Below are 17013 nucleotides of genomic sequence, written 5' to 3'. Positions count from 1 at the left end.
GTCTCCAAAACGTTTGTACGCATGGGTCAGAGTTTGCGTGCAGGTGCGCACATTTTCCCGTCAAGTGTGTTTTTATAATCACAACTTATGCGTGGGAAGTGGCGTACGCCTCTCTCCTGTTTTGTGCGTACGCATCGGTTATAAACGAGGCCCCAGATCATTGAGCTGAATTCATTTTAATGCTGATGTTGTGCATGTTTAAAGTTATGCCTTAAATCATTTTTATACTATGTTGTGGTGATTTAATGTGCAAATTTTAGAGCTAAAAGCCCTAAATGTTATTCACTCATAATGCAGCTCAAAAAGGAGTGTGACAACCTCAATGATCAGTTGAAGGAGATGAAAATGAGGTAAGGAAACAGACAACTTGTTTGTAATGGTGTCATGTATAGAGAGACTTTGTTTCAACCCCCGTATGAATGCCGAATGCACACATCATACAACCTCTCTTCTGCACAGGGAAAGCACTTTAACAAGTGAATCTGAAAAGGAGAAAGCAGCACTCCAGCAATCTCTCCAAACACAGAGTGCCTTGATCTCAGAAAAGGACAAAGAATTAGACTCTCTGAGAAATGAGGTATCACGACTGTTTACATAATCTTTAAATGATATTTGAGAAGAATTGTCACATTACACAGTGGTTATCCCAGTTTGAGAACATATTTTAACATCTAAAGTAAATTAATTTGGTGCTTTATGCAATCAAGAGCTTGGTTTAATGTAATGGATAGAAATTATGAAGGGGTCCAAGCTTTATTATATAAGCAATAGTATTTACAAAGTGCTGGAATCCTGTTGTATTTTCTTATTTGGGGTTTAAGCATGAACCATGAAACCCTATTCTGTTTGCTCAATTTATTATTATTATTAGCAGCCAAGAACCAAAGTCTTGTTATTGTTAGTTTCCTCCTCGCATTTGAGTCTATAGCAGTCCATAGAACCGCTTGCTTGAAAGTTATGAAATTTAGAGGACAGTCTGAACATTAACCACATCAAATTTAGATTCTCTAACTTAAAACCTCTAGTGCCACCAATTGCCAATATATTCACATCTATCTTCTGATTTTCAGAAAAAACTACTTTTTAAAACAATAATCAAACCAGATCATGTTAAGAGCATGTCGACAAACCGTTATGGAGTTAAAGTTGATTATTAAACCATTCTCAAATAACATGCAAATGAATTTGACGACATTTCTTCTACAGTATGTCTGTATTTATACCTAACTTAGTGTGTGTTATGACAACCATGACCTGAGGGTTATGGAAAGTTATCTAAATAATTTTGATTGGTCGAAGTGTTGTGAAGATACGAGCAAATTAAATCTTCAGGCGATGCCCATTTTGTCTAATTTACGTATATCTGGAGAATGCAATGTCCAAACTAAACAACACATGATGCACATAGACATCAGGAGATTCTGAGGACACGTGTGAAGTTTCTTCAAATTAGGCCGATATATTTGTGGGTGTGATCTATAATTAATAATTATAAATGACTATTATATATTTTGTGAATGGAATGTCCAAACTTCACCAAATGTGGTGCACATGTCCAACAGGACAGTCTGAGGAAACATGCATATTGTGATTGACAGATGAGTTCTGCAATACTAATGTTGATGGCTAATCAATCTTTTTAGGTCTAATTTTTATCATCAGTTTGAATGGCTGAATTTTTCATGATTTCCTTTTTTCAACTATCATGTATTTTTTAAACATCAAACCCAAACTCTCAGTATCTGGTGGAGATTCAAGATTCAAGTTGACTTTGCAGTAAAAACACATAATATTTGGAAAGATGCAAGGAAATCACGAGTATCACCTGTTTGTTCATATTAACTTTTAGTGCTTGGACCCCGCTAATTGCTGCTTGTGGCTATATTTCAAATATATAATAGTTATAGTAGTAAATATGTTGTTGTAGGCTTCCTCAAATATTTGGTTTATACGTAGGATTACGTTTTAAGCAACACCGTTTTAAGTATCTTAAATATTTAGTAGTGCGCAAGTTTTAACTTGCCGCTCACGTATACCATGGTCTGTAGAAAAGCGAAATCTGAAATCAAGCTTTTTATTAATAATAATAATAATACCTTTTATTTATGGGCGCCTTTCAAGGCACTCAAGGACACCTTACAATATAGAACAAAGCAATAAATATAAAACACACAAACAGATCGATGCAATCACATCATACACATCATACAGTCATTTAATTAAAAGCTATTCTAAAAAGATAGGTTTTTATCTGAACTTTAAAACAGGAAATTGAATCCATTTGGCGAATGTGCAAGGGTAGTGCATTCCACAGCTTAGGCGCCACACAACTAAAAGCTCTACCACCAAAGGAACTCATCCTGAAGTTTGGCACAGACAATAAGTCTGCCGAAGATGATCTCAAAGATCTAAGAGGTGTATACAAATGAAGAAGATCTGTAAGATATTGAGGAGCCAGATTATGAAGTGCTTTAAATGTAAGGAGTAATATTTTATAATGTACACGAAAATGAACAGGAAGCCAATGTAGATGGTAAAGAATTGGAGTTATGTGTTCAAAAGTACGTGTACGAGTTACAATTCTGGCTGCTGAATTCTGTATTAACTGTAGTCTGTGAAGTTGTTTTTTCGGAATCTCACATAGAAGGGAATTACAATAATCCAGCCTAGATGTAACCAATGCATGAATGAGAACTTCAGTACAGTGTTGAGAAAGTGAAGAGCGAAGTCTTGTAATATTACGTAAATGAAAAGATGCAGTACGTGAAATATTATTGATGTGGGAACTAAAAGAAAGCAAACCATCAAAAATAACGCCAAGACTTTTCACCTGGCTAGGGAAGTTAACTGGGCAATTATCAACGAGCAAGGGGAAAGATTGAGCTTTAGATAAAACAGACCTAGATCCAACAAGAAGGGATTCAGTTTTACCTGTATTTAACTTTAAAAAATTATTAGTCATCCATATATTAACATCCTGCAAGCATTTAGTAAGGTTCGAAGGGGGATGAGAAGCATTTGGTCTTGTGGATATGTATACTTGTGTGTCGTCGGCGTAGAAATGAAAATAAAAACCATAGAAACGAAAAATATAACCGAGGGGCAGGATATAAATAATAAATAAAAGCGGACCCAAAACAGACCTCTGCGGAACGCCGTGAGTGACCGAGACAGGCTCTGATTGAGCAGTCTTAATCATCACAAACTGTTTTCTGTCACATAAATAAGACGAAAACCAAAGTAAAACATTATTAGCTACTCCAATGCAGGCCAGTCTTTCGAGTAATACTGAATGACTAATAGTGTCAAAAGCAGCACTAATATCTAAGAGAATAAGAATAGACAGGAAACCAGAATCAGCAGCCAAGAGAAGATCATTTGTAACCTTGACCAAAGCTGTTTCTGTACTATGATTGGATCTAAAACCCGATTGAAAATGCTCATAAATGTCGTTATCTTGCAGATGTGATTCTAGTTGAGTTGCTACTGTTCTTTCAAGGATTTTTGATATAAAAGGCAGGTTAGAAATGGGCCTATAATTATTTAGATCATTAGGATCAGCACCAGGTTTTTTGAGAATTGGAGAGATAGAAGCCATTTTTAATGATGAAGGAACAGTAGCAGAAGATAATGAAGAACTTACTATAGCTGTAATAATAGGAGAGATCGAATAAGTACAAGACTTAACCAAAACAGTAGGTAAAGGATCGAGTGAGCAAGTAGAAGACTTAGACTTTGAGATCAACTTAGTGATGGAATCAACTGAAGGCAGCTCAAAGTTAGAGAAAGTTTTAGCAGGGGCAAAAATATGATTATGTCCAATTTGATAATCACTAGACATTAAGTCAGAATTAAGTAGTTCTTGATGAATATTGTCAATCTTAGATCTAAAAAAATTGGAAACAGATACACATTGATTGGGTATTACTTATACCTGATTTCAACTGAGGCATTTATGACACTGCACAGGATAATTTTGCTATAATATTGCTTAAATATGATTTTAATTTTTTTCCATGCCAGTTTATTTGTATTAATTTTCAGATAAATTCACCCTGAAATTGCTCATAATAGCAAAACAAGTTTACATGTCTAAGTGTGTGTTACTTGGGCAGAAAAAGCTGATAAAGTGCACCAGACTTTATAATAAGTAAAAAAAAAATATATATGTTTAAAGAAGCTGAAAATGCTAAATGATTTTGTCTTTTTATTTTGCATAAATATAATATTTGCTTTTCACTCTAAATGCAGCTCAAAAAGGAGCGTGACAGCCTCAACAGTCAACTGAAGAAGATAAAAATGAGGTAAGCAAGTACATGAAATGTACAGCAATTAGAAGTCCTTGCTTCATTGTTTTAATATAGACATTCTGACCCTATATTGCCGTTTTAGTGAATGCAGAATGCACACATACAATCTGTCTTCTGCACAGGGAAAGCACTTTAACAAAAGAGACAGAAAAGGAGAAGGAAGCACTTCAGCAATCTCTCCAAACACAGAGTGCCTTGGTCTCAGGAAAGGACAAAGAATTAGACTCTCTGAGAAATGAGGTAACGTCCTTTTGGTTTAGGTTTAGAGTATGTGTGTGCAAATGTCAGTTTTGCTCAATATTGTGTGTGTGTGTGTGTGTGTGGTTCTTGCAAGCAGATAGCAGGTCTGCGTGACACGACACAGACGCTTCAGTCCAATCTGAAATCCCACAAGAGTGAGAACACTCAGCTGCAGGAGCGACTGAAGGCTCTCGAGGGGAGTCTAGCTGACGCTCAGGTCACCGGCTCCGGCTCAGGTACCACTCCACACATAGTTGTTTTAAACCAGCATGTTTCTATTAAATCAGTTAAAAATAAATATCACGGGTTAAATGTCAAATTCAATTCAGTGAGACAATAGATTGTGTTTAATGTACATGATCATGTGTGTTTTACATTCCAACTAGATGATTCTGTCTTAAAAACATGGAGGGAGGCGAAGGAGAATGCTGAGCACCAGGTATGCAGACTGGACCTATCACACATAAAAGACATGATTATATTGACATACTGCTCTTTTGGCCCACTGACCTACAAGAGTGAGCATTGTTTAGGCAAACAATGAAAGTGTGAAAGGCTTGTGGCCTCTAGGGAAAGTTAAAGGTCTAGCGCCCCTAGTGGCCAAAAGTTCCGCGGTGTGCCTTTAAAGTTGTTCTGTTCCTAGAAATTACAGTAGCACCTCACTGCAATACACGAGATCCAGGGGGCAGAGTTGGATCCAGATCTAAGGGGTGGAGATTGGTAGGTTTACGGGTGGGTTTAGGGATCAGGGCGTGGAGATTAGTAGATTTAGGTTTAGTTCAGGGGTGCCCAATCCTGCTCCTGCCGATCGACTGTCCTGCACAGTTCATCTCCAACCCTAATCAAACACACCTGAAGCAACCAATTAAGGTATTCAGGATCACTTGAAAATTAAAGGCAGGTGTGTTTGATTAGGGTTGGAGATGAACTGTGCAGGACAGTCGATCGGCAGAAGCAGGATTGGGCACCCCTGGTTTAGGTATATGTAAGGTGGGAGGAGTTGGACCTGGATCCAACTCCTCCCCCTGGGTTTCGTGTTCTGCAGTGAGAACCATCTCAGAAATGAGTTATACAGTTTTTTTGTTGTTGTTGTTTGTAGGCATTTCACACACTTGTTGCATTAACCATGTGTAATATTATTTATATAATCTATTAATTCTTGATTAAAAGTTGCACAATTAAATTCAGGGTCCCTACGCAGTTTAGAAAAGCATGGAATTTGATTTGAGTCATTTACAGGTCTGAAAAAAATATGGAAAATTGAAACTGAACGGAAATTTTTTTTTGTTTCCAGACTATTTCCCCTATTCAGTTTTCTGAAATATAAAATTAAGACAAAAAAAAAATCATACAAGCAGAGTGATTTTATGGCAAAACTTTAGTGATCGTGATTGTCGAACACAACTGAACTTTGTTGAATCAAAGTTTGGATCAAACCATGAAAATTCACGAAAGTGGTCATCTTGTCAGAATCTTGTTGTCTGTTTGTCATTTAAATTTTTGGACTCTCAAAATTATTTGACGGGCTGATGTTAATTTTTTCCATGCTTAGTAAAAAACAAACAAAAACACTAGGTACTTGCATTACTAGTAATTTACGGATATCTAAAAATCCTACAAATAGAAATCTAATGTGAACAAGTTGGCATTGCAATATTACATTTCAACAATGATATCAGAATAGATGCCATAATATAATCTCTAAAAGCAACTTCTCTGGGTTTATTGAATCGTGCTAATTGACTTTGCTGATTTCTTTTGGGAAAGGTTGAATTCCTGAACACGGTTATTGTGGAACTGCAGCGGAAGAACGAAGACCTAAAATCTAAACTAGAGAAGATGGCCGAAGCAGCGCTCAATGGAAACGGTGCAACCGAGATAGACACTCATAACAGGTGCTTTTTGATCCCAGTATCCCAGCATACAACCCCAAGACTCACTCATTTAATCTTCAAACACAGCAAACGTCTCAGTTAACTTAATAATTACTATAATATATGCTGGTTTTATATTAGTTGACTAACATACAGATTTTGTAGTTCTTCAAACAAAAAGGTAATTGTGTGTACATAAATTTATAGAGGCATATACACATAAAAAGTGTTACTTTAAGGTTTATTACTTAATTCTCATATTGATTTGAATTGGATTATTTCAGCTTGGGTTAGTCATGTTTAACCGTGTTAATTTTATCATGTTGATATGCAAATAAAATGTTGTTGTACACAAGTAGGCCTATACTGGGCTAAAAAAGCTGTTATTAATTAATGTTACACAGTGTATAAGAGCCTTGTCTTTTCTACCTAGTCACGCTGAGACGGCGAAAAAGAAACCCCCTCCCCGTCTCTTCTGTGACATATGCGACTGCTTCGACCAACACGACACCGAAGACTGTCCCACGCAGGACCAGATGCTAGATTCCCCCCCGCACACCACCTACCACGGCAGTCCCAGCGATGAACGGCCTTACTGTGACATCTGTGAGGCCTTCGGCCACTGGACAGAGTCCTGCAACGACGATCAGACTTTCTAGGGTTTTGCTCCCATGATCCCGCAGCATTTATACTTGCAATACTATGCCTTGAATCAAACAGTGCACAAAAGACTATTGTGAGTTTGTGTGGTTTTTCACTTGTGTGTTTACCACCATATAAGCCTAAAACCTTTCAGTCACTTTAAAGCAAGCATCAATAGTTTACTCAGTGGCAATTTTACCTGCCTTGATTGCACTGAGTGACTGTTCGGAGGAAAGAGGACCTTGGAAGTATCTTGTAGTAAATGCTCATTGTTTTTATGGTTAACCAGGAAATGTGGAATTGAGGTTCTCTCTTTAAAGGGTTAGTTCACCCAAATATTACAGTTCTGTCAGTAATTATTCACCCTCATGTTGTTCCAACCCCGTAAGACTTTCGTTCATCTTCGGAACACAAATTAAGATATTTTTTATTAAATCTGAGAGCTGGCTCACTCCTCCATAGGCTTCTATGGGCCAGAAAGTTAGTAAAGACATTGTTAAAATAGTCCAAGTGACTAAAGTGGCTCAACTTTAAGTTTATCAAGCGACGAGAATACTTTTTGTGTGAAAAAACAAAACAAAAAAAATAACTTTATTCAACCATCTCTTCTCTTCCATGTCATTTTCCTAAGATGTTGACGTAGTGGCCAGCATCACACACATGGCCAGCGTCGCCCAATAGTGAGCCTACGTTCTGACGTAGCGCTGCACCGTTACACTACGACAAGTAAAAAGTATTCTCGTCGCTTGATAAACTTAAGGTTGAGCCACTGTAGTCACTTGGACAAGTTTAACGATGTCTTTACTAACTTTTCTGGGCCGGCAAGTTTCAATCCCATAGAAGCCTATGGAGGAGTGGGACCACTCTCGGATTTAATAAAAAAATATTCTAATTTGTGTTCCGAAGATGAACGAAAGTCTTACAGTGTTGGAACAACATGAGAGTGAGAAATTTCTGACAGAATTAAACATTTTGGGTGAACTAACCTTTTAAAGGTCTGTGGGTTCAGGTGTTTGAACTTCAGTGCTGACCTCTAGTGGAAGGGAGGCTTGACTTCTCAACAGCCTTTCACACGCCACAGAGTTTGGATAATGTAAGAGAAGTAATAATATAAAGAGTAAGTTATTCTAGGATTGTGAAAATTGTATTATTTCTCATAAAAAAAACAACGAGTAAATGTGTTTGTTTGTTTCAATTACTTATCTTTCAGGATGACTGTTAGGAAAACGTTCGCCCCAAAAATAATTGTGAAAAAAAAAACAAGTAACCATCATCTTACTGTTTTGTTACTTTATTATAAGTTGTGGAGATCTGGAATGTATGAAGGGGGGGCTGTTTTCAGTAAAGTCAGCATGTTTCCCTGGTTGTTTGCGAGACATTTATTTGTATAAAGGTCAAATGGCGAAAATCGAATTGAAAAAGACTTCATAAAATATATTTTAAGTGCAAAAAACAACAACTGTCTTGTTATATGTTAATTCGAATGTGCTGCTCTAAAATCTATGGCCCTGAAGAACTTCCTGAACTGTCTGTAGAAACCGTAGGGCTATTTGGCTCTTCTCAAAGCCAGACATGTTTTTCAAAATGAAACTGCCTGATAAACGAAGCAGTAAATCACAATAAACATCCTTTTCAAATAAAATTGTCTGATGTTGTCAATCTTAAGTGAACAGTTTTTTTGTTTTTATGTACTTCACTGCACACTGTAAAGATAAAGTACCCCTTCATCGACACTCAACTATAACTTACAATATTATACTGAATATCATTTAGCAACATCGATTATATTTATGTCACTAATGTTATTATTTAAAAAAAAAGTTTGCTGTTATTTACAATGAATCAAAATCATGATTGCATTTTCGGTTTATAGTTTTAAATGAAATTTTACTAATAATTTTAAAGTTCTGACTAGAATTCATTCCATAAATCTTTGTTTAGCAATTTAGGTTTTTTTTCTTGTCATAGATCAGTCATTGACACTATATCTATATATATGGAAGCTTATTTCCCCCCACACAATAAATAAAAGATAATTCAGACTTTTTTTCAGAAGTGAAAAAAGTGAAGTCCAATTCTGAGGAAAACAAACTTTGAATTTTCCCCTCAGAATTGCACATTTATCTTACAATTTTGACTTTAAATCTCAATTGCAACTTTATATCAGAAAATCTGACTTTATAAATAACTCAACTTTACAACACGGCTAAATAATATATTTTAAAAAGAATTAATACCACCTATTTATCTTCAGAATAAATTAGATGGAAACATAGCAAAGGGATATAACCAAGAAATAAATGTTAATATCAAAGGAAACATGTTCCCTGCACTCTATTCAGAGTTCACGTTCTGCATGTTACTTTTATACATTTTTCAGCGATATTACTTGGGCCCGTTTTCATATGTATGACAGGAAGTAACACTTCAATTAATTATATTTAATATATACTTTACAGTCTAACAGTATCAACCAAAAACTTCCTAATATTTGAGCGCCCCCCAAAGGAAGACACGCTGACACGCTTTAACCAACCGGAAGTAGTTGTTTAGCCCCACCCCCTTGCATCCGCCATGTCCTGCTACTACATGGGAAGGCGGGCGAATTTGAAAGAAGAGCAGAATCGTTTATATCCAAAGAGACGGATTTTTTTTATTACGTGTTTTTGTTTGATATTATCGCATATAACACAGTCAGATATCGACTAGTGTACGTAAAACACAGGCACAGCTCTGTTTGCATACATGCAGCATTGCTGTTGTTGTGGTTGTCGCATTTTAAGTTTCTCGTGTGTTGTTTATAGTGTTAGCTTAACGTTGCTACTGCTTTAGTGTCGGGATCTGGATTGTTTTGCAAGATGAGCAACAAAATTACGCGATTAACGTCGAGGAAAAGCAGCGATCAACTCAGAAGTGAGTGTTAACTTATTTAACATTAACTTATTTATGTAACGTTAGTGTTTACGAGCATGATATTTAGTCTTTTAACAGCTAAGTTACTGTCTTATGCTACCGAATGCTCGTATGGGAGAAATAGTGCATGGGAGTGAAAGTTAAAATGGCTTTATGATACTAAAATGTTGTACTTTGTGTTAGTAAATCACAAATATTGTTGCTTGTGCTCAGAGTCAAATGGAAAGAGTCCAGTACGAAGGAGGTCCTGCAGATTGTCTGCAAATGATGAAAATCTGGCCTGTAAAGTTGTGGTGAGTTCACCTCCCTGTCTCTCTCTTGAAACCAACACGGAAGGGACTTAAACTGCAATTCAATTCACAGTCTATGTGAGTTCACTAGAAAGTACTCGGACAAAACGTCTATAGGACTGCTAAAATGTGTAATATGTTGTCAAATATTTATTAAAAAAATATTTGACATTTTCTTCTCACCAGAAGTTACACGGAACAGAAATGTCGTGATAAAAGATAGTTCACCCAAAAATGAAAGTTGTCATCATTTACTCACCCCCATGCTGTTCCAAAGCTGTATGAGTTTTTCTTCTGCTGAACATAGGATAGATATTCTGAAGAGTTAACCAAACAGTTGATAGGCCCCATAGACTTCCATATTATGGAGAAATAAAATATCATGGGAGTCAATGGGTCTGTTTTTTCAACATTCTTTAAAATATAATATTTTATGTTCAACAGAAGCAATAAATTTATACAGCTTTGGAACAACTTTAGTGATTTTTTTGGACGAACTATCCCTTTAAAGGTAGGGTAGGCAAAACAAATAACGTGTACAGCAGGGAGGAAACAAAAGTGTCAGGAGAGACCGCATAAAACAGCCTCATGTCTCAAAGCACATAATAATGAACATAAACAACTTAAATAGCACTGACCTCTACCACCTGACAGCTGCAGATTCATTGTGGCGTTTATAGTGTTCCCATTGATGAAACGCATAAATTCAAGTCACGAACCGCTCTGAGTATAACATCACTGGTTTCCATCTTTTCCTAATGACAGTAGTTATGGTGTGAACGCAGCATGAGCTGGTTGTTTTGGCTCAGGAGGAACTGTATAAGGCTGCTGTTTGTTTTTTTGGCAGTCTGTGACTGCAAAACTCTGCACTGCATAAAATGCGCTGATGACGTGTGATGTCTGCGCTAGCAGGTGTGCGAAGGTATGAAAATACATCAGTTGACAGGCAGGTATAATTTGATCCCAAAGTAATGATTGGACAAACATTTTATGGACCTACACAGATGATATACATATACAGTCGTGCTCAAAAGTTTACATACACCTTTGCAGAATCTGCAAAATGTTAAATATCTTAACAAAATAAGAGGGATCATACAAACTGCATGTTTAGTTTTTTTTATTTAGAAAAAAAAGCATTTTTTATCTACTTTATATCAGACCATCTGACTTTATAACTCAAAATTGAGAGTTTATGTCACGAGGAATTCTGAGGGAAAAGTCAAAACAATTGAAAAACCCACTTATTGATGCATATGAATTACGGTAATTATGATTCAAAATAAATTGTAAAAAAAATTATGATGAATATATTTTAAAAAGTATTGTCTGTTCTGAATTCATGGTGACATTTACCTGTCCTACCTCAGCTAGTGTTAATAAAAAAAAGTTTACATATAGTTGTGAAGACAAAAATATTATATATTTAATATACACATTGATTTAATTCTGGATTACTGTTTTGTTACTTTTCCTGTTTGGCTGCAGTCGACGGTTTAATAGGTATTGAAGAAATAAGTCTCACTGAATTAAATGTAAATCTTGAAATTGATTTAGTTTTTCTTCCCATGTTAGTCATTATTATTAACCTGACGAGTCCCTTTTCCTGGCTTATTGTGATTAACAACACTCTAACGTTTCAATAACTTTAAGTACAGTGAAGTTAAAGAAGTGTCACACTTTAGAAAATCGATATTTGAGATTTGTGAATTGATGCGAATCGGTAGAAGATAGAATTGTGATTCAAATGTGAATAGTTTTTTTTTCTCCCCCACCCCTAGTAAATAATGTACATTTTAGATGCTCTCACTACATTAGTATTGTTTGTTTTCACGTCTATTCAAATGCAAGTAAATGTATGTGTGGTAGAACCACATAATATAGTTAAAGTAATTGTGTGCACATCCCACCTTCTGGCAGGTGCAGGACAAAAGAAACTAATGAAGTGAAAAAAAGGTAATGTCCGCAACACTGCTCTTTGCTCCCATATTTAATAAAAAATGCAACGTTTCGACCCTGCTGGATCTTCTTCAGGCAAAAAAGGCTTTTTTTTCAGAATTTTTTTGCCTGAAGAAGACACAGCATGATCGAAATGTTGCATTTTTTATTAAATATGGGAGCAAAGAGCAGTGTTGCGGACATTACCTTTTTTTCAGAACCACATAATATACATAAATACAAGTTTAGGGTTAGGATAGAAAGCTTTATCTAATTAAACAACTTAAATGACAATGAATGAAGAAAGAACTATTTCTACACTGTAAAAAAATATTTTCATGATTTATCAACTTTTTTATCTTTTGTCAAATCACCTTCGATAACTAACGTGTGAAGAAGATTACATATTATTTTGAGTTTCTGTTTATTAAACCATTCTTCTTCATTGTATTAACTCACATTTTTAATTACAAGGAACTCAAAATGTTAAGGCGACAAGGTAACTTGCTTTTTTAAGTTAAACCAACATTTTTTACAGTGTAGTCTACAGAGTCTATTATTGAGATGACACTTACAAATGAAGAGTTTGTAATTATTTACAAGTACTTTATCACTGTATACTTATTATAAAGTGTTACTGCAACAGTTAACTTAGATGTGTAATAATGTCTTTCACTTTTAAGGCTCCCCCAGTGGCAGTGAAACGCTCGATCACTGTTAGGAAGATCGCACCCAGGAAAACTCAGGTAATTCTGACAATCCCAATATCATGCTTTTTTTTTTTTTTTTAACTGTACCACCAATATATAATGTTATCATATGGAAATGTTCTTCAAGGCCCCGTCTGACAGTAACAAGGAGAATGTGGAACATTCGTCTGAAGTGCCAACAAAGCTCTCCAAAGTCTTGACATCGTCCCCAGCTGTAGCAACCGCTCTCAAGACCGTGGTCCTCTCGCCCATCATGCCTCCTTCCTCTCCGTCATCTCAGCCCAAAGAATCACAGCAGGACCCCGTCTGGTCCCAAAAAGTGCGGCGCTCCTACAGTCGCCTGAGTGTGGGGGACAAGTCCTTTGAAAGCCCCAAAGGCCAGCCTGCACCTCCCTCTTCTCCCAAGAACAGAGACACCCTGTTTGGTTTCGAGAGGCTGCAGACACCAGAGGTGATGCGTAAAACTGAGAGATCTCGAGTAGTTCCTTTAGGCTCTGCGTCCTTCTCCGTGGGGTCTTTCAACGCCTCCGCTGCGGAGGACAGTGCGTCACACCCTCCCGAAGTGGATCCAAACATCCCTGGTGTTTGTCTGGGGAAGAAGACCACCAGGAGGAAGCGTGTTCAACAGATAAAGGTGAGAGCGAGTCGGGGAAGGATTACATTTCTGCCATGGAATCAAAATATAAAGAAGCTTGTTGTGACTTTTTGTCCTGTTTAAACTGAGAATTGACCGTTCGCAAAGACCCGCCCCCATTAGTTACTGTCGCTATGTCTGACAAGCTACGCCGCTCTCACGCCACATCATCTCACGCAGTTAAAAATACATCGCGGAGCAGAGACACTGACCACAGCTGACAGACAGGACAGACCAGCTTACTTTTTGGTTATTTTTAATATTAAAAATATTAAATAAAGTCTCACCTTCAAAATTTGGTTATTTTTAAAAAGAAATGTAAAAATATTTTTGAATATTTTTTTTATACCGTTGTATAATATTTAATATTTTATATTTAAATAATGTTTATTTGATGCTATAAATGAACTAGAAGGAAGAGATGATCGGTTCACGAGCAGATTTAACTGAGGCTCTACAGCGATCTGTCAGACACATTAAAGAGACACAAAACGGTATTTATTGTTTAAATTTCTTTAAAAAATCACCAAAGTTGAGACTTTGTTTCATATAAAAAGTAACCTGGTCTGTCCTGTCTGTCAGTGTGTTGTCAGTGTCCTCTCTGCTTCCATGATGTATTTTTAACTGTGTGAGAACATGGTGTGGCGTGAGAGAGGCGTGGCTTGTCGGACATAGCAACAGTAACTAAAGGCGGCGGGTCTTTGCGAACGGTCAATTACTGTGGTGTAAACAAACAACAACAAAAAACAGAATTGCAAGTTGTCTCAGAATTCTGAGAAAAAAGTTAGAATCATGAGATATAAACTTGCAATTGTGAGAAGAAAAAAGTTTTATCTTTTTATTCAGTGGCAGAAACGAGCTTTCGTATGATGTAAAACATTTCAATCAATTTAAAGGTGAAGTGTGTAATTTCTGCTTCAACAAATTAAGTTGCGTTTTTTAAATTAAGTTTATTAAACGCTTCTTATTTATTCACTTTGGTCTGTTTTAACGTTCTTCCTTCTCTTCCAGATGTCAGAGTTGGATTTTCTTGCCGCAAAGTTGAATGCAGAGTTTGAGGAAGCGGAAAGTTTTAATCTGTTTGTTGAATGAAATTTTAAAAAGAGCTTCACGCGCTCTGGACATTTTCAGGACTCGTCATATTTTAAGTATCTTTCATTACGCTTGCTGCCATATGTTTGTTCCTGCTCGCAAAATCTTGATGGGATAACTAAAGCATGTTTTAAAAGATCAAACAAATGTAGTTTTGTTTTTATATAATTAGATTATTTCACAATGCTACAGTCATCATTCAGAGATTTCACCATTAAAACACATTGTTGAAGGTGGTCTGTATTTCACTTTCTCATATTACATGGATCAGTTGGTTAAAATAATTCAGCCCGTTGCAGGTCTCTTTCCTTAAACATGCGTTAATGTATTTCATCACTACACAACTGTAGTGGCCTTATGTTTTAATAAATAGCATTTTGGAGGAGTAAGATTGTCAAATTAAATTTTTTTATAGTAAACAGTTTTTCCTCTGATCCTTTGGCGGCAGAAGGGATGATCACTGGTACGTTGTCATACTCTTCTCATATTACATTTATATTCATAAATTATGTCTGGCCTCATTTACTTTGAGACTTTAATAGACTTTAAATTCTAGATTAGTTGAGCTATAGATATTTTAAATGTTTTTAGATGTACATAGGAACCTACACCAGTGGAAAACAGTCCCGAGTTCTGCGAGCAATCTTTGCTTCATGTGCCTCACCACTAGAGAGCACTTGATCATCGATGTGTTCATCTGTTCATCTATTGTTCTAACATGGTTTCAGAGCGTTTGTGCGGTATGTCGGAGGTTCTGTACATTAATCAGTCTGTCCATCTATCAATATCATAACCTGACGGCTCTGTAACATGCAGCTGCGGTGGATCAGTGTCTGTGTGAGGACAGATCTGATGACATTCATATTTGTTTAAAATAAATGTTGTCTTATTTAATCTTTTGTTGTCTGATCTTTTATGTAATGAGAGGGAAATAAATGAGGCTTATACTTGTGAGACCATCACACAGTTTGGTTACACTTTATTTCGATATTCCACTTTAGACATTCTAATAACTATAAATTACTACATGTCAACTATATCTTTAATTAATCTGCAACTATATGTCAACTAGCTCACAGTAGCATATTGGTAGACGTTAGGTTCAGGTTAGAATAAGTTGACATAGTTGCAAAGTTACTTAGCTAGTAGTGTCGAAATAGTGTTACTCAAAGTTTTATTGTGCAATCTATCCAGCAACTGAACATGTGACTCACTTTGTGACTCACTTTGACCACATGGATATCTTGTTTAGTGTGAATCTCTTCATCTAGCCTGGGCTGTTAAAAGGATTGTTCACCCAAAAGCGAAATTTGAAGCATGCATGAGTTTCTTTCTTCTGTCGAAACTCAAAAGAAGATATTGTGAAGAGTGTTGGTAACCAAACAGTTTCTGGTCCCCATTGACTTCCATAGTAGGAAAACAAAAATACTATGGAAGTCAACGGGGCCAGACTACTGTTCTTCAAAATATCATCTGTTTGATTTCAACAGAGAAATGAAACTCATACAGGTTTGGAACAACTTTACTAACTTGTAACCTTACTACATTTTGCACTACATTTGCACTTTGTAAATAGATTTTCTATTGTGTTATTGACTGTATGTTTGTTTATTTCCTTTGTGGTCTTGCTTTTGTCGCACTGCTTTGTCTTGGCCAGGTCGCAGTTGTAAATGAGAACTTGAGTTGAGACCTACCTGGTTAAATAAAGGTGAAATAAATAAAAAATAATGGGATGAGTAAATGCTGACATAATACAAATTTTTTGGGTGAACTATCCTTTTAAGCAATAATGGGGTGAATACTTGTCAATGAGGTGTGTGTGTTATATACACGCACGCACACGTGTGTATTTTAATAGAATAATGTAACTTAACATTACAGAATTTCTTTTGTACTGCTAAATCTAATTTGGCTGTACAACAATAATCAATGAGAAGTGAATATTTCCTGAAGACATTCTGGCAATGAAGTCATTGTCCTTCTGTGCGTTCTGCTGTTATATAATAAGAGGAAGATGAAATGATCGTCCTTGTCTGGCCTTCACTCAGCGCTCAGCTGTGTTTGGGTCTGTGTCCATTTGTTTTTTCTGAAGGGTAAATCTCATTGCGGTTTGACATTGATTATGATTGGGTGCCTGACCAGTGTTACACAATTTATCATTGATTGTCTCTAGCACGGAATGGAATGAACGAATAGGAAACGCATCATACCGGCAAACACTGGAGATCTGCTCATACGCTTATAATAGGATTTTATAATTTCCTATGATGCTGGCTTGTATTTAAGCAAAAATTATGTTTTTGGCTCTTGTGAATATGGTCATCACAGTTGAATATTGTCTTTAATATTGTCAAAACTGCACTGAATTTT

The 17013-nt window shown here is 36.2% G+C and overlaps 2 protein-coding genes across 4 annotated transcripts in view; both read left to right on the top strand.

Annotated features, from left to right (window-relative positions):
• Window positions 1-7402, top strand: part of clip1a (CAP-GLY domain containing linker protein 1a) — a 55204-nt gene extending 47802 nt beyond the window's left edge. For all 3 annotated transcript variants that reach the window (XM_079608121.1, XM_079608122.1, XM_079608120.1), the window contains 8 exons: window positions 298-350; window positions 460-577; window positions 4252-4304; window positions 4433-4550; window positions 4648-4786; window positions 4937-4989; window positions 6318-6445; window positions 6858-7402. In XM_079608121.1, coding sequence (XP_079464247.1) covers window positions 298-350; window positions 460-577; window positions 4252-4304; window positions 4433-4550; window positions 4648-4786; window positions 4937-4989; window positions 6318-6445; window positions 6858-7083 — 888 coding nt within the window. In that variant the 3' untranslated portion in view covers window positions 7084-7402. The remainder of the gene's footprint in view (window positions 1-297; window positions 351-459; window positions 578-4251; window positions 4305-4432; window positions 4551-4647; window positions 4787-4936; window positions 4990-6317; window positions 6446-6857) is intronic.
• A 2132-nt stretch (window positions 7403-9534) lies between these two features.
• cdca5 (cell division cycle associated 5) lies at window positions 9535-15604 on the top strand. The gene is made up of 5 exons (XM_079605912.1): window positions 9535-9979; window positions 10193-10272; window positions 12891-12953; window positions 13045-13551; window positions 14563-15604. Exons 1-5 carry the CDS (start codon window positions 9925-9927, stop codon window positions 14641-14643), a joined length of 786 nt encoding a protein of 261 aa, XP_079462038.1. The 5' UTR covers window positions 9535-9924; the 3' UTR covers window positions 14644-15604.
• Window positions 15605-17013: the final 1409 nt, after the last annotated feature.

Source organism: Phoxinus phoxinus, assembly GCF_949152265.1.
Source record: "Phoxinus phoxinus genome assembly, chromosome: 3".
Classification (NCBI taxonomy): Eukaryota; Metazoa; Chordata; class Actinopteri; order Cypriniformes; family Leuciscidae; genus Phoxinus; species Phoxinus phoxinus.
The sequence above is the reverse complement of the archived record's forward strand: the minus strand, read 5'-3'. Positions and strand labels throughout refer to the sequence as shown.

Excerpts from the sequence above, each read along its gene's own strand:
- cdca5 (XM_079605912.1), top strand. The coding sequence starts at position 9,925 with ATGAGCAACAAAATTACGCGATTAACGTCGAGGAAAAGCAGCGATCAA. Across the intron at positions 9,980-10,192 it reads AAGCAGCGATCAACTCAGAA|AGTCAAATGGAAAGAGTCCA; the intron begins GTGAGTGTTAAC and ends GCTTGTGCTCAG. Across the intron at positions 10,273-12,890 it reads ATCTGGCCTGTAAAGTTGTG|GCTCCCCCAGTGGCAGTGAA; the intron begins GTGAGTTCACCT and ends TTCACTTTTAAG.